At 42.8% G+C, this 21,778-nt stretch overlaps 1 protein-coding gene across 3 annotated transcripts; it reads left to right on the top strand.

The window, feature by feature from the left end:
- Positions 1-4,524: 4,524 nt before the first annotated feature.
- On the top strand, positions 4,525-21,136 carry znf574 (zinc finger protein 574). 3 transcript variants are annotated; one of them, XM_070966189.1, is made up of 11 exons: positions 5,983-6,375; positions 6,468-6,510; positions 6,661-6,806; positions 10,609-11,788; positions 11,895-12,109; positions 12,412-12,591; positions 13,255-13,349; positions 15,240-15,334; positions 17,474-17,622; positions 17,916-18,203; positions 19,579-21,136. In XM_070966189.1, exons 3-11 carry the CDS (start codon positions 6,663-6,665, stop codon positions 20,176-20,178), a joined length of 2,946 nt encoding a protein of 981 aa, XP_070822290.1. In that variant the 5' UTR covers positions 5,983-6,375; positions 6,468-6,510; positions 6,661-6,662; the 3' UTR covers positions 20,179-21,136. The 3 variants fall into 3 exon arrangements, with proteins under 3 accessions (XP_070822288.1, XP_070822290.1, XP_070822289.1); XM_070966187.1 differs by lacking the exons at positions 5,983-6,375; positions 6,468-6,510 and adding an exon at positions 4,525-4,577; XM_070966188.1 differs by having other exon boundaries at positions 5,983-6,510.
- The last annotated feature ends 642 nt before the right edge of the window (positions 21,137-21,778 follow it).

Below are 21,778 nucleotides of genomic sequence, written 5' to 3' on the forward strand. Positions count from 1 at the left end.
ACATATTGATATAACACTGGCATGGACCTTTCTGCTACACAGTGAGTACTTTTACTTTTGATATTGATGAATTACATTTAGTAGTACTACTAAGAGAAGGATTTAAGTACTTAATCCACCTCTGCAGCAGGCAGTGGAAAGGAAACATGCCAAGGAAGTGAAGGTGCATGTAATAAAACAGGTGATGCTGAGCTGAGAAGAGGCCTTGAGATTTTCTTGTATGATTATGGCTGACAGAGCTGAGCTCATCCATCAGAGGATGAGGTGGAGTCTCTTCCCGCTGGTAACTCAGGATGCAGTCTGCTTTCAGTGTTACATCACCACAAAGAGCAATGAGGGAAAGAACGAACGCTGAGAGTGTTGAGCTGAGGTGTGAGCTTTAACAAATCTTTTTTTTTTTTTCTTGAAGAAGTGCTGTTTTTCTGCTGGGTACTGCTCAGTTTCTAGGCTTATTTTAATGATGTGCAAATCTTCCATTTCCATTACAACAAATGTTAATAAGCATATGTGCTGGATATAAGGCAGCAGTCACTGAATGCAGTTTGCTGTCTGAATGCACAGAACCTTATAAACTTTTATCAGGTGTTCGTCATAGGATTGACTTTAGCTTCCAGTCAAACCTTTTTCACTGAGGGATTAGTGAAATGAAGCTCTCTTATGATCCGCAGTGGACTCGGGTGGATCAGACTCTGAAACGGACCATTTGGAGAGTGACGAAATCACAACGGTTGTTATGGGAACCATGCTGTTGCAAATGTCAGTGAAAATGTTTTTGACCTTGACTGATGAAATCTTGCACTCCCACCGTTTGATTATATGAGACGTGTGAACAGAAGGGGGGCTGGTTCATGGACACTTAACACGCCGGTGTTTGCAGTGTTTTGTAATGCTGGTGCATTTCAGTGACTTTTATCTACTATCTCACTTTTTTTTTTAACATGGTCTCACTTTAGTTTCAAGATAACTGAGCATCACGTTCAATTCGGATCTCATTTGGCTCCATGACTTCAAGGCCCTTCATCTCAAACACGGTTGAATAACTTCATGGCTGCTGAACAAGGACCTGGGAAGTCTCTCCGACACAACTGTCTCTCAGAGCGACTCAAATGTTTCATTCAGACGAGAATCTGCCGTTGACAAAAGGAGAGCAGGATTTAATGAAGTCTCAGGGCGTCCATGAACTTCTTTCTTTTGTCTTTCTCCTTGTTCAGTTGAAAATATTTATAGACTCTGGCGGAACCTTTGCTGCCCGCTGCATGACTAAAATTTCTTGCTTAACTTTAGGGCTGTCCCTCAGGTTCACCTCACATAAATTAATACTTTGTCCTTGTATGGCCTGGCCCAGGCCTTGGTCTTCATTCATAAACATGAACTTAAGGTCTTAACATTTTGCATCATTGTGCGATAATTTTTTAAGAAAGATTTTAGTTTACAAAATATTAATGCAATAGCTCCATTTAGAAAACTTTGACGGGGCAGTTTATTTCTGTAGGCAGAAGAAATCCCAGGGGGCTTGACTTTTGTTTATTTGTGAAGGATTTCATTGTGCCTTGTGTTTTCTAACTAAACTAACTAAACTTTGATACAAGTACTTTTAATCATTCTGGTTGGTTTCTGTTGAACATTGTCTATCCATCATGTGCAGTTTAACTGACATGTTTACATTCATGGCACAATAAATGTCTTTATTAGCATAATTATATACATTTCAAGTTAGGGACACAGAATATATAGCATACATTACAAAACAATACCAGTATGTGAGCAAAAAGGAAGGAAAGAAAGACAAGTACACAGCGGCTAATATATTAGCACAATATTGCCATCCTGATGTGAATTTAGGAATAATTTGACAAACCATCATAGTGTCATCCAGAGCAGCTATTTAATCCCATTTAAAATAATAAATACTGAGACAAAGGCTGAATCATTTTGTAAGTCGCTTTGCTTATCTGTTTGTTTGGGTTGTTTGTGTATTTAAGGGATTTAAAATAATTTATAAAATCAATCATAAACATGGTGTAGGAGGGTTTGGTGTCTTTCCACTTTGGAGTATGAGTGAGAGTAACCAGAGTCTGATATATTAGGTGGAAGATGTGGGAAGATGTGAATGTCAATCCAGAAATGTTTGCTCACAGAAGATGGTGAAAAAGTCTTTCCAAGGTGCAAAAAGAGCCTGGCTTATATTCAAATATCAGAGGGCTTTTTTTTTTTTTTGGATATGAGGCATAAAACTCATAAAGCTGAATTCTAGCCTCATAATCTCCAGAAATATTCCTCTTGAGCTATAGTGGTGCTTTGAACTAAATGCTAACATCAACATACTAATGTGCTAGCAATTACAAAGCCAACACGCTAATGTTTAGCAGATATAATGTTTACCAAGATCACCATCTTAGTTTAAATTGTGTTAGCACCTGCTAATTAGCACTTAACACAAAGCACAGCTGAGACTGCTGTCATTAGTTTAGCTGATATTTGGCCCTAAACTATGAAAAGTATCAGACAAATTAAAAGTTTAACCTGATGTTGGTGCAACAGGAAAATCAGAGGATCATCAAAGTTAGGAGGATTCATTCTCGGGGAATGGTGAATGTTCAACACTTCTTGGCAATTCATCCAATAGTTGAGATAAACAAACTGATGTTGCCAACTATTTATCTGTTTTGTTAACTTGCTGGGTACAAGAAGACATAAATTAACTGACATTGAATTTCAACCAAAAATACATAAAATTATGAAAGAAAACTCCCCCCAAAGTACATTTAATTGGGACTCATCACCACAGGTATATTAGATGTATTGAGCGTACATTCTTATTAAAGTATTACCACTGGAGTGAAACATCAGCTACACCCACAGCAACACAACAAGTAGAAGAAGAAAAAGATGAAGCATGTGTAGGGATGCTGAGCAATCAGCAGCTGCTGAACCTTAGCCCTCCACAAAAGGCATGCATGCGAAGTTGTCATCGTGGCGATACGATATGTCAAGGTTGAATGATGTTATTACATGATGTGTTGAGTAGATTGTACAGTTTCTGTGGAGAGTGGCCCCGGACCCTCTGGCTGAATGCCCGGCTGGCTCTTTAATACCATTTGCAGTCAGGTTAAGCAGTCTGGAGGAGCTGTTCATCTTCCCAATCAGCCAATGGGGCACATCAGGTCACTGTAATTCTGGGAAATGAGTGGAGTGGGCTAGTCAATACTTTCATTGACCTCTGTATATAATGCTTGATGCAGCTGGCTGTACTCACTTTAAGGAGGGTAAATCTGATGTGTAAGGCTATAAAGTGTACATTTAATAAACCTTTGTGGGTACTCAAGTGCCGTTGAAATCATATGAGACACTTATTGCTGTCACTGTATGAATGATGTGAAAAAGTCAGCAATTAATCCTTAGGGAGCTGCAGTAATAAAGCTCATATTGCAGTTCTATGTCATGGTAAACAATGCGGCTTATCAGAAACTGAAACAGAAGTGGTACTCAGAGTGCTGTATGCATATGTGTTGTCTTATAAAACAGTCTGCGTGGCATAACATGTTGAACATTATAAGAATAGGCCTAACATACTACGACATGCCCCTTTTCTAGCTATATACACTGTGCAGTGTGTAAACAAATGCGTCAATACCACACGCACATTGTTTGTGAGCAACGATAATGAAGGTTTCACCACTGAATTATATTCATATAGGTCATGAGGCCTCAAAATATTATTCCCTGTTGCTTAAACATTTCCTGACTGACTGATCTCAACCTTTCATTCACAGAGGGAGAACATTCAAAGAACATTACAGGAACTTAAAACAAGATTAGTGCAGTTTAAAATAATGAACAGGATATATTGGTTCCCCTAAACTTTGGTTACACAAAATTAAAGGGACAGCCTGAATTACTGGAGGTGTGGGAGAAGCATTGGTATGTTGTCGTCCCGTTCAGTTGTACAAACATTCTGGTCAGCCATACATGACATCCCATTCAGCCCAAGCCTGTTTGTTCTGGGTAATCCTCTCCCTCCCTGCAGCGCAAGCGGACTGCGCCCAGACATCCTGTATGCTGGGGCGGAAGCTCATTGTCACAGAAGGATAGGTGATCATCCTGTCACCAGCCAGGATGTGGTCCTCTCAAATGGTTATTGTGGCAGCCCATGAGGATCTTTCTTTTAGACTCACCAAACATGTGGAGAAATGTCATATGAAGTGAATTACTGTGAGTGAATTACCTTCACTAAATGATCTGTGAAGTAACTATTTACTACAAATGTCAGATAAATGCAGTGAGGTCAGAAGTGCGATATTTCCCTCTGAAATGTAATGTAAGTACAGAGCAGAACAGAAAATGGAAATACTCAAGTAAAGTATCTCAAAATTCTACGACTACTGCCTGTCAGGATTTTCGACCCTATTGCAATACTGCCGCGCTTTTGGACTACAAACTCCATCAGTGTTATGTGTAGTCGAACACTATTGGTGTATTCAGAGACCCAAACATCCAATCATATCGAGCGTTCTAACATGCAGAAAAAACTGAAGTTGTCCTATTTCGTCGACCGGCAACGTTAATGTCAGAGGACGGTGAGTTAACGTTATGTTGAAATACTTTTACTTATTTTAGACGAATGTTACTTTTTCATTGATATATTGCACGCTGATATTTATGTATGGAGGATTTCAACGGGGGGAGACAGCTAATATTAACTTTTAGTCTGTCGCCGCCATTATACCACCGAAGAAGCATATCCCGCCCTCCTTCTTCGGTCTTTTCTTCTTCTTCTCCTTGTACCAGAAAGTAAGCACCACTGGTCCAAGTGGTATAAGGGGTTTAGTCGCTAGCTAACTTCAGTTCGACGACCGCTATCAAGGAATGATCTGATGGTTGTTTTATTAGCTTCCGAGCTAGCAAGAGAGCTAGCTACCACGCCGTTAGCCATGTTGCTAGAAAAATGGCCATCGTTGCATGTTAACACCACAGTACTGGTCAGAGGTAGTGTTAATACAGTTTGCTAGCGAAATGCTAAATGTTAGCTTTGGTTAGCTGTCGGTCGTGCTAGCATGGACTTTGAGTAATTGATATATTTCCCCTCCCTGTCCACTTGTGTTTCAACATCGGACTGACAATGTGCCCTCAGTAAACGCTCAAGTTTTGGCTAGCGATAGGTCAGCTTCCATAATGCATGTTATGGAATAACATTCATGGCGTTCAGACAGATGTTAATTCCACATGTGTCACCAGCAAAGACAAACTAGTCCTAGTGCTTGCAGGTTAATGGGTGAAAGTATATGCAGGGCTACTGCCAAACTGAGGTGTAGCAGTCTTGCTACAGTGGTTTGTATCTGACCATCTGTGCCGGCACAGCGTGTAGTTTCTGCTGATAAGAAGGACGCAGACAGGCCGTGACCTCGCCAGGCTATCATCCCAACAGGAGGGGGCAGTGGGGCATTGTTAGTATGCAAGAATAGTCTATTATACTCTGTATTTTTCTTACTATAAACACGTCCCTTCAAAAAGACCAAAACCAGCAATGAATTGATCCTGATAAGTCTTGCCTGTGAAGCAAATACCCGATAAAGCATATTGCTCTGTGTCACAGACTTTCATTGCCTTTAAAAACTTTTAAAAACATTAGTGAGCCACACTGTTGCACCGAGTCACAAGTTACTTCATTACAATAAATATGGTCATTGAAGTTGAAGCCTACATGCACAATCCTGCTACGACAATACTCACTGAATCATCAGATCTGCAGCTGAAAATATTTCCCAACTAATACACCTTTTGCTCCTGTTCCAAGTGACTTTCACTAAATCCTTAAGTGCCCTGTTGTTTTTGGATGTTAATATCTATAATATATGAATATATAGGTTACTGAGATTTGCATATTCAGTAGGAACAAATGTGCCCAGGGCCAAGTGTTATAGGCGGACTTGGAAAGCAGTGAGAGACAGACGGACATAGCTGTGTTGGTTTTGGTCAGAAATATTGCCACCCTAAAGTATAACCGTGTTTGCCAATTGAGATTGTCCATTACAAGCAGTGTTGCATTGATGTCTTCCAGAGGTATTAATGTGTGTCTTTCAGTGGGCCTCTTTGATTTGTTCTGTTTTCAAAGAACCGCTTTGCTGGTGCAGTGTGAGGTCTGACTGGTATCCAGTGAGTGGGAAGGATTTTGTTTTGATTATAGTCACATTCAGAAGCAGCATGAGCTAGTCTGCACTTCCAGTGGGTCCAATTACAGCACATATCTAATTGATGTTGGAGCTAAACGTCAGCTCTGCCCATGAAATGGCAGACGGAGAGAAAGACTTGGCAAGGTCTCTACCTGAGCAGCAACCTGCATGGTCAAAATAACAATTAGCTCAGGCTCCGTGCATGGTGAGTCATCTTGGCAACCCCAGAGTTAGCCTCCTGGCACTTGTATCCAAGCTGTTGTCTTGATAATATATGCAGGCACATCTTTTCATCAGGAGAGGGCAATGTTCACAACCTAACTTCCAATGTAATGCACTGGTGGGTAGACATCTGTATAAGGCTCACGTTGTGATATTATTTTCATATTCTAAGCATGCTGAGTTTTGTGAACTGTTTCACCTTTATCTTAATCTGTTTTGCATTGCTGCGTTTCTTATGAAATGTTTTTGGTTTCTAATCCCCTGGCAGCCATGGAGAGTTCGTCCGTGTACATGTGCTTCCCCTGCTACCAGGAGTTTAACACTCTGGAAGAGGTACTGGAGCACCAGTTGACATGCACTGCTGAGGACGAACAGCCAAACACATCTGGAACCATTCCATTGGTACAGACTCGGGTAAATACTGGCCCCTTTTTATCACACCTCTGTGCTTTGAGTGCAGCATCTTGAGTTTAGCCTGGAATAGAACTGAAAAACATCAATATTGTGACGGTGCGGCCTGACATGAGACGCGGTGCGATCACATAAAAGCGCCTGAATCTGATCTTGAGAATGACATTGAAGTGACAAGTATAACTTTAGTCATAAATTGATAATGCTCTGCTGCTCCTCATAGTAGCAGTGACCTTGATCAGAGCACTTAACATTGAGTTGTTTGCAATGATTTACAGACTCATTTCAAGGTTTTGCTGTGTATTAATACAGTATCTGATTTAGGTGTACATTGGTGTCATTTTTATCCAGCCTACCCTCTTTGATATAAATGGCTCTAAAAAAATTATAGAAACAACAGTCAGTATAACAATACAATTCAACATCCCCATAACTTGCAGCTGCCAAAACAGCCATTATTATTCTAATTGTTAGCAATGCTGCGCAAATGCCACTGACAGGCTTTTATGTGTCAGTTAAACAGAGCTCGTATAGAAAAAAGTGAAGAGGCCTGGGCGCATTCACGATTCTCTACATTTTTAGGCAAAAAACAAAAGTCACCTTTTTGGGCCACTGATGTGTAGACGTGGAAGTCTTGACATTAACTACTTTTTTTTGGTTGCGCTGTAACATGTATATATGTATACATTAAACTGGGTGACAAATATCAATATCACTGCACACCTACATCTGTCAGACCTCTAGCTTTTACCCAGATGAACCAGCAATGGCCTTGGAGTAAGGCCTGCAGATTATTCAACAGTTTTTCTAAGTATTTAAGTGCTACCTGGAACTGCGTTCTGTCTCGCGTAATGGCAGAATAACACATTAGCATGTTGTTTATCAGAGTAATGAGTCACTAGTGAGGCAAACAGGTGTAACGGGCAAAAATGTGCCAGGGCTAAAATGGATCAATTATGGAGTGTAGACTTTTAAATCAGGCTTTAAAATTTCAGAATATTTGCCTATACATGTTTTATATTTTTGAATAAGCTCTTATCTGGCACATATTGTACGTATCAGAGTTGTTGGTTGAGCTCTGTTCTGAAAGCATTGGTGTATCCAGGATTCTGCAGTCAGAACAAAAAAGCCGACTCCAGGGAGAGGTTGTTCGTGGTCAGTACAATAGCAGCACGGTTAAAAGAAATATATGCATTATTTTTGGCCATTAATTTGATAAATCACAGCGGAGGAAAACAATTGGGCGCAGGAGGGAATGACATGATAAAGGTCCCAGGCCAGACTGAGGTACAGGACACCATATTTACATGGTATCCGGCAAGGCCATCTGATTCACCAGAATGTTCCTCATGCTTCAGTGACAATGAACAATTTGTGTTCAAGAGAACGACAGGGAACAAAAACAACTAATTTCTTCATGTTTGCCCTCTGTGTGCTTCTCTATGTAAATCCAGTTGTATTTGTAATGTTTCGGCATACAGTGAATTTCAGAGGCCTGTGGATTTTTGCATTCTAAGCTATATGTACTGGAATATATTTTCTGGGATGGATTTCATCAAACTGCTGAGCTCTATTAATTCTGAGTTCTACGAAGAAGCTATTTGAATTGCAAAGTTTGAAAGTTCTATAATGGGACGAGTTATTCCGTTTAACTCTGACATATCGAGCTGAGTCCTGGTGGGATACTTTTTTTTTTTGGCGTTCCCATGACAGCTTCAGAAAGCCCTCTGGGGTTAAAAGCAGTCATTGGCCCTCGTTTAGCAGTCGGGCCTTGCTGTCTGAGCTTGTGCCCAGACTTCCATCCTTACAGTCTTCAACACACGTCCATAAAGCACAGTGACACTCATGACAGACAAATTGCATCTTGAGTCGCCAGCGGGAAGAGGAGCGTGAGGAATGCATCAGTCAGTGCCATACTTTCTCCTGATGGATCGCTTATTGGCCTTCTCATAGATGAAACAGCTGGAGAAACACAATAAAACCTGGGAACCTTATGGCTTCCTGGACTCCACTTTGCCATAAGCTGGTTTATTGCAAGCGTTCCCACTTCATTAGTTAGATTATCATAATTTCTGTGTATATTGTGTGACACTGCTATAAAACAATGGCTGTTTATGTCCTGAATGAATGCAAATAGCTCTTCTAACAAATGTTTCTCCCAATTTCTCAGACGAGATGGAATTCAAGGGGATTTCTTGAAGGGGTCGACTGGTTATCGACCTAGCCGATTATTAGATTTGGTATTCAGCATTTATCCGATTATTGTAATCATTATTATTTTTATTTTTTAATCCGATTGCTGGTAAAATCAGTAAATTAGATATGACACTTTGACTCTGATTCACTCTGCTATCTTTCTGGCTGATAATGCTAATACGGTCTGTTTTAAACATGAGCCATTGCATAGTAAGCGATGTGTTTTCTGCCAGTTTTGCGGTTTCATTAATTGGAATCAACAGGAAAACGTAAGCAGTGGAATAAATAGAGGACTTTGATGTAGTGCCAATACCATGGCACGTTTATTCAGCATTAAATTAGCAAATTAGCAAAAGGCATTTCCGATGACCAGCTATGCTTAAAACAAGCATACCTAGTTTGTTGCAGGCCACATTTTGGTCTTTGTTGTGGCTCGGGACGTTGCATCCATAGACAATATATGGTCTCATCTTAAACCAGAGAGTCTGTAGATTAATTCCATCCCCAGGTTGTTATGATCCAATAAGGTTTGGCACTTAAGAGATGAATAAATCCCTGCTTTGTCGTCTTCGCTGCCATTTGTTTCCCTTGAATGATGATGGAAAGTCACGTTCATCCACTCACAGCAAACAAACATCTCGATGTCAAGCCCAAGAAGGTTAGAGGTTAGCGCGGGCATTAAAGAGTTTTCTAAATGATTAGATAATTCTATCGTCATTGTAGGAAAAAAAATATATATCACAGGAGGAACAGATGAGTGAGATTTAGCTCTTTTGTTGTTGAGTGTAGAGGCCTGGCAGAGATCTGCTCTCCACTGAGTGCACTCTTCTGGTTTGTGCTGTATCCGGGAGTATGACTGGTTTTGTACATGCAGGAGAAATGTTAATGTCTTTTGAGGGCATTTGTTGTGTAAAATTACGTGAGCATCTCTGATTACAATGTATGAGCAGGAATAATAAATCCAGACCAACTAACTTCAACAAAATTTTCAAAAACCTGCATGTGTACATTTTTTATTTATTCTAATATTGCATATATAAATATTGTAAGATTTCTAGACTATTTAAGTATAGACTACTAATAAAAACAATCTAAGACCTCATTTACATTTTAATGCAGTGCTGTCATTAACTCAGCCAGTCCACATCTGGAGGTGGTCTTCAGTATTCACAGACTGGGATGCTGAAACGAAAGCCTGTAAATCTAAACAGTGAGTGAAACACATTGAACTGTCGTGATTGAGGCAGTTTCAGATGTCTTTAACCTCAACCTTGATGTTCTGTTTTTATCGTCCAAACGTAAAACCCTGTGGAGCGACCTATTTAACCCTGATGGGCCTTTGATCATTATCAGCTAGGCCGAGGCCTTATCTTGGCTGTCTGGAGCTGCGAGGAAGCTTGGCTCTAAACACATGCAGCTCTAATTGACCTCAGTACCCCAACACTGAACTCTCATCCCTCATCTGCCAGAAAGGATAAAATTAGATGAAAACGCAGCAGGTTGAATTTACTTGTAACAGCTATTTGATTAGTATTGCAAGGAGTCATTTTCTTTGTTTACAGAAACACACAGAACAAATCTATTCTTTTTTGCTCCCTTGTCTTTGCAGCAACAGGTAATAAATATATCAAGGACGGTTGCAGTCCCACAGATTCAAGTCCAAGCAGAACACTTCACTGAGCTGCCTGTTAACAATGCAGTCAAGCCGGCTGCAGTCAGTGCAACTGTGTCAGCGGACCAGCCCAGGATTCTCTACCAGTGTGGGGACTGCGATGAACTTTTCAAGAGCCTGGACCTTTGGCAACAACACCGTAAAGAAGGGACATGTCAGCAGTCTGCCTCTGAGAGCAACTCAAAACCTGATTCACAACCTGAGCCAGAGACCGTTTCAGTCCAGAGCCCCAGTTCAACCTTAAATGCTCTCTCGCAGGATGAAACCAGCCAAAATCTTAAACCAGAACCAGTTGAGGAACCCATAGCAGAGGAAGAGAGGCAGCAAGTCGCAGATGCCTCCTCAACTCAAAGCTCTGATCCTGCTGTTTCTGAAGTGGCTGCTTCCACCTCTAATCCAGAGGATTCGTCTTCCAAGAAGAGGGGGGCAAACAAAAAGCCTAAGCCCGAACCAGTGCTCCTGTGTGTGGACTGCGGCTCGTGCTTCGGTCTGGTGTCTGAGCTAGTGGCCCACCGCAAGACCCAACATGGCTTTGAAGAAGCTCTGCACCGCTGCTCTGTGTGTGGGGAAAGCTTTCTGAACACCACCCTTTTTCTGTACCACCGCAAACAACATCGGCAGAAAGGGGAGGAAAACGCCGAAGTGGTTCCCGAAGAAACATCAGAGGAAGTTTGTATTCAGAGCAATGCGACTGATGATCAGGGGCAGGGTGCCACTCCCTCCACCGCCAGTGTCCCCTCGAGTTTCCTGCAGCCTGAGTTGTTGCTTTGCACCCAATGTGGGCAGAGCTTCAGCGATGAGGGGGGGCTGGTCACCCATCGTATCCAGAAGCACGACCTGAAGGAGCCTCTACACAGCTGCTCCCTTTGTGGCGAGAGCTTCATGAACACCACCAAGTACCTGTACCATCGCCGGGAGCACCGCCTCACACCAGGGACAGAGGCGGCGGATGGAGCTGAAGCTGGCGATGAAACAGCCACCACTAAACCTCAGGATACGCCACAGAGCTCAAAGCGGCTGCTTTCCCCGCCTGCCTCTGCTAGTGAGTCAAGTTCACCTCTTTCTAAGAGAAGCAGGCCCTCTTTCAGGATCCTGAGTGGTGCCAGTGCGCTCAAAGGTAAGAGAAGATATTGGTTTTAAAGCCATTTTGGCAACAAATATGACATTTGTTGCAGGATGCTCTGCCCCTTAGTGAACTGTTTTCTTTGTGTGTGTGTTGTCAGGAAACAAGGGTTCAGGCACCAAAGACGAATCAGAGAGCAGCACTGCAGCAGACTCAGACAACACAAACCACCCTCCACCTGCCAAGCTTCTGCAGGACTGGGCCCGTACACCACTACCCCATGTTTGCCCCTACTGTGGCAAAACCTTCACCCGGCGTGTCTTCCTCCGCACCCATGTCTACAGCCACACGGGAGAAAAGCTCTTCATGTGCAAGGTGGCAATCAGAATTTCTTCAAAATTTGTCCTTTCTCGAATCTGAGGGATCACCTCCTTTGATGTAAACGTCTTTTATGTCATGTAGCTGACTTTGATGAGATGATGTAATGCTTTTGAAGCAGCTTAGGTTTGAGGCAGACACAATTTGAACCTCCAACCTCATTATATTTGACAGATTATCCAGTACAATGGAAACGGTTTTGAAAAAAATGGCCATTTCCAGCTTAATTTATTCCCTTACCAGAAGTCCTTAAAACCTTGTAAATGTAACGACTAGTTCTGATTATTGTGTTTGTGTAGGTGTGCACAAAGTCCTTCTCCAATTCCCAGAGCCTGCTGCGCCACAGCATGAGCCACACAGGCAACAAGCCCTTCAGCTGCGACGTTTGTGGAAAGAACTTCTCGCAGGCAGCCACCCTGAAGAGACACCAAGCCATTCACACATCAACAGTGCCGCGCCGCAAGCGTGGACGTAAACCGGTACGGCCTCTCCCATTTTGTGTGTAATCATGCAGTGCCCGTTCAGAACATGCCGGTTCACACCAGACTCGACCTGCGGAGCCGGAGAGGGCCTGCAGTTTCAGACCCACGGTTTTAGACGTACACATGCAGCAGCAGTTTCGTTTATATATTAATAATGCCAAAATATGCAGTTCTTACACTATCAGCATTTTCAATAGATTCAGAAAGAAAAGCCAGGCCACTGAAACTCTGAGAAGGCTTTTCAGGGTGTTACGAAGGAAAAGCTGATAGAATTCTTTGAAGTTAGCTAGTTATTGTAGCTTCTTAGCTTAATGACATTAAGTTAAGTTAACCACTGCGTAGGGTTATCAAAGTGTTAACAACAAAGCTCAAATCGGCTGACTCTTCGTTGGGTATAACCAGTGCCGTTGAGAGACCCTCTCTCTCCGTGCTCTGGGTGTAACGCTGTCACCGACTCGTTTAACCTCGCTCATGCAGGGTGATGATGACCCAAAGCACTTAACACTCAACACTGCACTTCCTTTGTTCCTCAGCAATACACCTGCCAAGTGTGCAGTCGATCAGAGAAAATCATCTCTGAAAAAGAATTCTATTTTTGGGAGATAACTCTCTGTGAAATCCTTTTTTTGTTGACCTTGATGATTCTGTCCCTCAATGCAGGTGTGTACTCTGGACAATGAGGGAGCTGCTCATCTCTTCGCTTGTCCTCACTGTCCCTCACGGTTCAACACGGAGGATCAGCTTAACCATCACAAGTAATAACATTAACTCTTCTGGAGCATTAGTTATTCAGTATTTGTAAGGCAGACGTGTTGGTGGATGTGACTACATCTAACAACTTCCATTACATGCTGTACTCTATATTCTCCCTCTCCCTCTCTTATCAATATTCAATAATTTCCAACCCTGTTTGCTGCATAAATACAACAGAACCCAGGACGGATTTAGATAAACCTCCTCCCCCTCGCCAGGAGCTGTAGTAGCTGAGCCGTGTCCGACTACTGAGCAAGACCTTTAAGCTGTGTAGCAAACACGCTGACTGAGATGTCTGGGTGCCCTTGAGCCTCAGCCACATATGATTGACAGACAGAGGCCCAGTAAATTAAGATGATAACGATAATAACCCAGGATGGGGGAAGAGCCTGGTTCTGTCCTACCTGGTTGAGCAAGGGGGGACAGGACATTGTGTGTGTGAGTGTGAGTCTGTGTGTATTTTATTGGCTTTGGCTGTAGCACGTTGGACGTGAAATAAAACCTAATATGTCTGTAAGGTGAAAGCACTGACTTTGGGCTTTGCAGCTGTACACCTTTTTTTTAATGAGAATGATCTAGATGTAAAGTCAAATCTGAAAGTTGGCACGTTTACAACAGTGTTTCATTTTAAATCCAATGTGCTGGAGAGCCAAAAGAAGAAAAAGCCAGAGCTGCGCAAAAACCAGCAGCACCTATTTCTGCCATATTAGTTGAGATAGTCAGTTAGTGTGCTGGTGATATTGTGTTATGAGTCTGCTGGTCTATAAGATGTCAGAAAATGCTGGAAGATGCCCTTCATGAGATGTCCAAGATAACAATTTTTGGGCTGTTTTGACAAAGGTCCTTCTTCAAGGTCCACTCATGATCTTTTTCCAGACTGTGACTCAAGTCTTCATCAGCAGGTTTTGAGGAGTTTACTCATAGGTCACCTGCTGAACAAAAAACAAAACAAAACAAAATTGTTCCTGATTCATTTCCAGTTAGTTGACAAAGCGATTAATTGGTGTCATTTTAGCCCTAGTCAGAATACACCTATGTGTACTACAAATAACACACGTACAGCATCACTGCGTCTCATTAACGAACATCTGGCTGGGAGAAGAGGTCACCCTGACTGAAATTTTAATTCTCTCAGCGGCCTCAGGGTCAGCTGTTCCTGAAATATTGATTTCTATTGTCCATTTAACAGGGAACAGAAACGGCGTAACCTTTTGGTTGGGCCTTGAGAGGTCCTTGCACATCACCTCTAGCATCCTGCTGTGCTTTAAACGACTTGTGTAGTTAAGTACATATATGTGAACTTGTATGGATGCAGTATTTAGTGGAGCAGTACATTTCATGAACTTCAAAATCATCTGTATTTGTTCTGATTATGAGAGGCTTCCCAGGAAGAGCTAGTATTTTTATTTTTTCCACGCTGTGAAAGCAGGCTTGATGCGGCATTAGGTGAATACATCCTAACATTTCTCTCCTCCCCTAAGGCTATATCCAGCGTAACGTTATGCAATAGATAAATATAGTCTTTCATGTCCTAACTCTGACTCCTCCCAGTTTACTGCTGTTCTTTTATCTCCAGCCGTTATACTCTCAGCTAATACCCCTTATTTAACCTGAAGCACAGCTAAGCACATACTTGCTGGTAATCCCTCTAAGAGTCACATATAGGTTGGCAGCTAAAAACCAAAAAATGCATCCCCTCCCCCATTGCGGTTGTTGTTGGAGTCTGTACACTTGGTTTCGTCATTTTTTATGTCATTGTTCATATTACTGTGTCCTGCTCCTGTGAGACGTTTTTTTGTGCAGTATTCTTTTTCAGGTTAAAACAAGTTCAATACTTATCACTGTCAGTCGTGTGCTAAATACCATGACTGTGCGTTTTGTGTGTTGAACAGACTGCTCCACACCAGCCATCCATTCCCTTGCCCTGAATGTGGAGAGGCCTTCAAACGCAGGAAAGACCTGGACCTGCACTCACTCACTCACCAAGGTGAGAGTCCACGGCTCCGCCTGGCGTTCACCCCCAGATTTCTATGGTTAGCAGGAACGGCCTGAAACTAACAAAACGATGTGTAACAGTTATCTGGGGTGGACTGTTATGTCATTAAGTGTCTTTTTTATTCAGCTGTTTATATCTCACTCCCACTGTGTGACTATTTCCTTTCATCTGTCTCTGATCAATGTTTCCATCTGTCTATCTTCATGGTAACATTCAGGAGGATTAAAGATGAGACCAGCTGTGGTGAACATATCAAGAAACCAGATTCAAGCCCCTGTGCGCGCTTGTATTGGAAACCAATTTGATATGATGTTCTTATCAGCACAGCGTGGAGGGAATTACTATTGATTAACGCAAAGTCGGCGATAAATGCCCCCATCAGCTTGCCTGGGTGGCCTATCGTATTTATTTACAAACATACATCTGTGTTATATGTGCGTTGTTCCTCCGATGCATTAGGTCAATGACTTTCCATTGATTTGCGTCCCATGCGGAACGGAGGACGAAGGTGGAGGTAAATGAAATGGGGGCGTTGGAACGTCAACCTCATTAGTTAAGCTTGAAGAGTCAGCGTGCAGCAGGGGTCAGAGGTATGTGGCTCCTCTGAGAGAGATGATTGGAGAGATTGATCCATTGATCAGTTCAGGGCCATAGGCAGAGATTGTCCTTATTAAAGGTTTAATTAGAGGGTCCCAATGGAGAGCAGAGTGGATCCTCCCCGCTGGGATAGACGGTACAGATGGTTAGCAGATTGTTGGCAAGACGTTGGCGTGATGACCTATGGACATGCTCGTGAACCGTCAGTGTCAGCGAATTCTCAGCCAGGTTTTCAGGAGCGACCCAGAGTGAGTCTGGTTTGCTTTTCCAAAATACAACTAGGCCACCAGCTGATTAGAGCAAAAGTAATTAGTGGTTCAGCCATCCGACGGAAAATTAATTGCAGCAATTCTGACAATCAATTAATCACTGAAATCAAGTATCTGTACATTTGAAATGTCTGAAGTTCAGGGGAACGGCGTTTTGTAGCAGAATGAGGTTTTTCTGGGGTCAGATGATGCATAAAATCTCTAATCCATAGGCTGAGAGTTGGAGGAAAACTTTCTTTTCATTTAAGCAGTGAAAGCAGGAGCGCAGCACAGCGTGTTTTTGATGCATTGATTGAGACAGAGATCCCGTGGTACAGCAAGATGTTGTATGGATATTTCTAACATGTCAGAAAAGAACTGGAACATAGATGATTGATTTTACAGTGGCTGGTGTTGTTGCACAGAGATCACAGTTAGGATCAATCTCATGTGACCAGTGCAATCTATGTACAGCCTTAAATGTATTACAATGAGTTTGGGGTGGGCAGTATGACCTGAAATGTTTGTTTTTCACAGTGGTGGTATTATATCACAGTATTACAAAACTGAAAGGCGTTCTCCATTCAAAACATGATTCTCACTCCATTGGCAATGGGAACATAAAGTAAAAGAAAAACAAAAAAATGATGTGTTTATTGGCTCCAAATAGAAATGAGAATGAGGTATAGGCCTTCAGAATGTCCCATAATGTTGGTTAATTAGTTAATGTAATGCAATTCATTCTCGATACGGGGCAGGATTAGGCATCTCAACAGCATCTATTTGGCAGAAAACTCAAACTATGTTATATAAATACAACAGTCGGGGTACCATGGGACATGTCTATGAGGTACATTTACATACGGCAGCAACAGACACGGCATGCAGCAGAGGGGGCTTTGCTGTAACAACAAAACCAGCTGAGCTTGTGTTGCAGTATGAAGTGTGGAGATAACATTAGGTCTGGCTATGTGAGACTACACAGAAAGCTGCGTGAAAAAACAATTTCCACATCCAAGCAACTACTCTGTTTATTTAATTGGCTTCAAATGAGGCTCCGCGTTCGCACAGCTTCTCTCGACTGTCCCTCAACATTAAATACTCCAACATTGCTCCAGTGTGTGGGTGTACAATAGATGCTACCAGCCACATTAGCCGAGGAACATACTAACGCCAAATTCAACAGGCTAACCAGCAAAATAAACAGTACATCAACATAAAAAACTCAGCCATCAGAATGCAGCGTGTGATCTCCTGTCTGAAACCTGACACTGTGCCGTTACAGACAAACAGCCGGCGACGTGCCCCCACTGTTCATCCCAGTTTGTGAACCAGGCAGTGCTGGAAATCCACATGCAGCGCTGCCCCACCACAGAGGAGGAGAAGAATGCGGGTCGTGGACGCGGTCAAGGCCGGGGAAGATGCACCGGACAGGTTGAGAGCACAGAAAATCATGAAAATAATATCAGGATTGTTCAGCCGACAGATTTGTTTTTACAAGGATGAAAGAAGAACCATGTGAAATGAACTGTGTTGAAATGAAGCTAACAGTCCTGGCTGAAAGGAAATGTGGTGTTAGCAAAAGGGGGGCGACCTCCAAAAAAAGGTCCCCAGTTGAGTCAAGCGGTGACGTTGTAGTTATGTCTTTGTCAGACCTTTTCTCTTTTCATTAATTGCCCCCCTTGTCTCTCCTTCTGGTTTGTCTTCTCTCTTCATCCTTCCGTCAGATTGAATGTGACCTATGTGGCCACCGTTGCATGACCCAGGAGGGCCTCGACCTCCATCGGTTATCCCACACAGGCCAGACTCCTCTCAAATGCCCAGTGAGGCCTTGCCGTCGCCGATTTACCTCCAACAATGCCCTGGAGGAGCACGTGCTGGCCCATTTCCAAGGAACGCTCAGCAAGTCCAAAAACCGACCCCGTTTCCGCTGTCAGATCTGCCTCAAAGAATTTTCCTACAATTCCACCTTCAGCGTTCACATGAGGACACATACTGATGAGAGGCCCTTTGAGGTGAGAATGGCGCTGGTGTGTGCGTTTGCATAAAAAGGGAATTTCTCTCATCCTTCTGAAACATATTTGGTCCCTTTTATACAAGTCTTTGAATCCCTTTAACAGCCATATTTCAGATTGAGCACTGCCTCACCCCCCATGGTCACACCCATTGATAGCTGTGGCCATCTCTCCAGTTCTGGACCATGGCCATTTGTGCAGTGTGTGTCCTGCGGGTGTTTCCTCCCTCCCTGTGTACCTGTGATTAATGGCAGGGCTGAGTTAGGGCCTGTCAGCTCCCCTCTGTGCCTGTTACTATTCTGGGACTCTCTCTCTCTGCTGCTCTGGTGACGAGGCAGGACATCAACTATGGACCCACCCAAGCCCATCACAGCACGTCCGAGTGTAAAAATTGATTTAATGTTTGTGGCTTTACTTTGAGTCATATCTATCAGCCACGCTAAGGATGGAGGTTCAAGGAGCACTGGTCCTCAAACACACAGGCGGTTATGGGGATGAATTTTAATTTAAATCAAATACGCTGTGCTTTCTTGAAGGAACACCTGTATTTGCTGAGTATATAAAGAGCTAACTCAACAGGAAAGGTAATTTTATTAGAGTATATCTCACAGAGATACTGAAACTGCAAAACTGACAACAGGGATTACAGTTTCAATCTGAGTGTCCCCAGTAGGAATCAAAGCAAAGTCACTCTTTTGTATTGCTTCAGGTTTAATCAGGTATCTACTTGTAGTTCATTGTGTGCTCTCAGGTGGTAACAAGCAGAGAGCGAATGTTAGGGTGGCAGAAAAGGTACAGCTGGAATTGTTAATGTGATTACTTTATTTTGAAATGGCTCTCAGCTCACTGGTAGCATTTCTGTCTGGTGCCCACTGTTCACCCGGCAGAGCTGCAACAATAAATCTGTTCGACTGTCTGATAATTAATCATTTATTAAGTTAAAATGCTAAATACTCACTGGTTCCAGCTTCTTAAATGTAAATATTTGCCAGTTTCTTTGTCTTCTATCAGAGTAAACTTTCTAATGCACATTTTCAGCTGCTTTCTGATGTGTTATAGAACCTGAACAGTTAATTGATTAATAATTGCCAGATGACTCACTAATCCAACAAGTTGTTAGTTGCAGTTTGAGGCTTCGTTTTTATTGCTTTCTATCTGTCTTCCCCCCTCTGTCTTCTCCTGTACCCTGTTCTCTCCGCTCTGCCTCTACACCAGCCAGAAGTGCTGCTTCGGCAGAAAAATATAAAGAACGGTCTCAGAAAATATTAATTGCAGCTGAGTTTGTGCACTGGCACTGTTGTGAACATAATTTGCCACCCTCTTACCTTTTCTTATATTGTCTCCACTTCCGCATTCTCCTCTATCCCTCCACCAGTGCACCACATGTGGGAAGCGCTTCCGCCAGCTTCCCCATTTGCAGGACCACGAGCGCATCCATAGCGGCCTGCGGCCTTTCTGCTGCTGGATTTGTGGCAAGAGTTTCAGTGTGGCCGCCCGGCTGACCGAGCACGCCCGCACCCACAGCGGGGAGAAGCCCTACCCCTGTTCCCACTGCCCTGCCGCCTTCCGCTCTCGCTCCAACCTGGATAAACACATCAAGCTACACGGAGACCTGCCCCTTGATGCCGCTGAACAGGCAGCACGCGCGGCAGAGGCAGTCCAGGTCCATAAGGTGCTGGAAGGGGCCAAGGTGCTGTCGTCTGTGGCCGCCACAGGGGAGATTGATTCCGGTGCAGTGCAAACCATATATGTACTACAGGGGACCGAAGGAGGTCCTGAGACTGTCATGATCCCGTCTGATCAGCTCAGCGGCATGGAGGGCACCTCACAGGTCGTCATCCTGCCCTCCTCTGTTCTGGGAGCTCAGGGCATCAGTGTTCCCACTATCACCATGGATGGAAATGAAATCACCATGGTGGAAACGAGCCAGTCGCCACAGCACGCCATTGAGTTCATTGTGGAGGAGACGGTATGAAGGCAGATTGGAAACTATTGAATAAAACAGAGACAGTAGAAAAAGACTTAAGAGTTTGGTTGAGAATGTAGATTGTTGATGGAGTGAAAAGTTTGATAATTGAAGGATTGCTAGTTATTACCTTATTTGTGTATAGTTTTTTAGGTTTCTAAGCCAGTTCCAACAAAGGACCCATCCTGTTTAGCAGTACAATTTTACTTTCACTGCTATCTTTTTTTTTTTTTTTCAGAAAGTGAACATAAAACTAATGAATCAAAGGTCGATTCACAGAATGTACCCTAAATTAATCTTTCAAACTGATTGAAAAACCGGTTGTAAAAGCGACCCTCGATTGTATGCAGACGTGTATTTACAGCCCCTATTTATTAGGTGAAGACCAGTGGTGGCCCGTGAAATGTCTTCTGCTTTCCTTATAATAAAACGCTTCAGCTTTCACACTTGCGAACGTCCATCATTTTATAAGGTGGATGACATGAGGGCATTGCCACCATCCCATCAGCTGGGATGGACTTTATAGGTCTCGCTCTAAATTGCCACTTCTGCCTTTTGACAAACAATATGAGGTCTGAGAAATATACAGACTCACTCAGGACAAGTACAGCTTCTCAAACCGCTCTGTCTCGCGCACTAATGTTAGTGGAAGGCAGAACGAAGTACAATTGTTTGTGTACATCAACCCTAATGCTCTAATAATTTGTAGGACATTATGTTATTGATTTGTTTCGTGTGGTAATTAAATACAATAATAACGGGGATATGGTACGATTTATGATGATTTAGCTGAAGTACAGCATTATGCAGTGGCAAGTAGTGCAATGAAATTATCCGGCACTTCCTGTATAGTTATCAAAAATAATGATCCTATTTGTATCTGAATGGGAAGAGGCATAATATGATATAAGTTTTGCCAGCGCTGCAGTCGCCCATTATAGGCTTCTAAAGCGCAGTTTATGGCTGTCTCCTACCCAGTGATTGCTGACAGGGGGGTTTGAAACCACACGCACACAGAAGCACTCAGTCTTAGTTTGTTTTCATGTCATGGAGGGAGAAATGCTGATGATTGTGCGGGGAACTGAAATGGGGAAATGGCAACATTTCTGCAGAGTGAGAAGCATATCAGGAAATAGGAGGAGCGAAAAGAAGCCAGCGCCAAGAATTTAGATGCTCTTTGTTGCTTTTGAGAGAGTCAACAGGCAACCAATCGATAAATACATGTTTTTTTTTCTCCCTTCCTAGCAAATCTTGAGAGCTGATTTTCTGGTGGAGTGCCTTTTATCGTACCTGCTGCCTAACATTGAAACTGAAAAACACACAGCAGACACACAGATGTGCAGTGAAATTATTGATGCTGAAGGTGAAATCATGAGACTCATGTGCTTCAGGGGAGCACTATAGTAGTGTGTTTGCTTGCACAAAAGACGATATATTGTCTATGTTCATTCCTTAGCTCTGACTTAAGCTTGTTTTGTTTTCTGCTTTGTTCTGTTCTCCTTTTCTTCTTTCCCACAATGATACAGAGACTTGAAATGCAGATTTAAATTCTAGTCAATAGCTTAACTCAGGCTTTAAATGTGTTTTTGTTTACCTTATTCCATGGTGT

This window comes from Chaetodon trifascialis, chromosome 7 (assembly GCF_039877785.1).
Source record: "Chaetodon trifascialis isolate fChaTrf1 chromosome 7, fChaTrf1.hap1, whole genome shotgun sequence".
NCBI classification, from domain to species: Eukaryota; Metazoa; Chordata; class Actinopteri; order Chaetodontiformes; family Chaetodontidae; genus Chaetodon; species Chaetodon trifascialis.

What these genes read in the sequence shown, in the direction of transcription:
- znf574 (XM_070966187.1), top strand. An exon ending in AAAAGCTCTTCATGTGCAAG is followed by an intron (nt 12,110 to 12,411) that starts GTGGCAATCAGA and finishes GTGTTTGTGTAG; the next exon opens with GTGTGCACAAAGTCCTTCTC. An exon ending in GATCAGCTTAACCATCACAA is followed by an intron (nt 13,350 to 15,239) that starts GTAATAACATTA and finishes TGTGTTGAACAG; the next exon opens with ACTGCTCCACACCAGCCATC.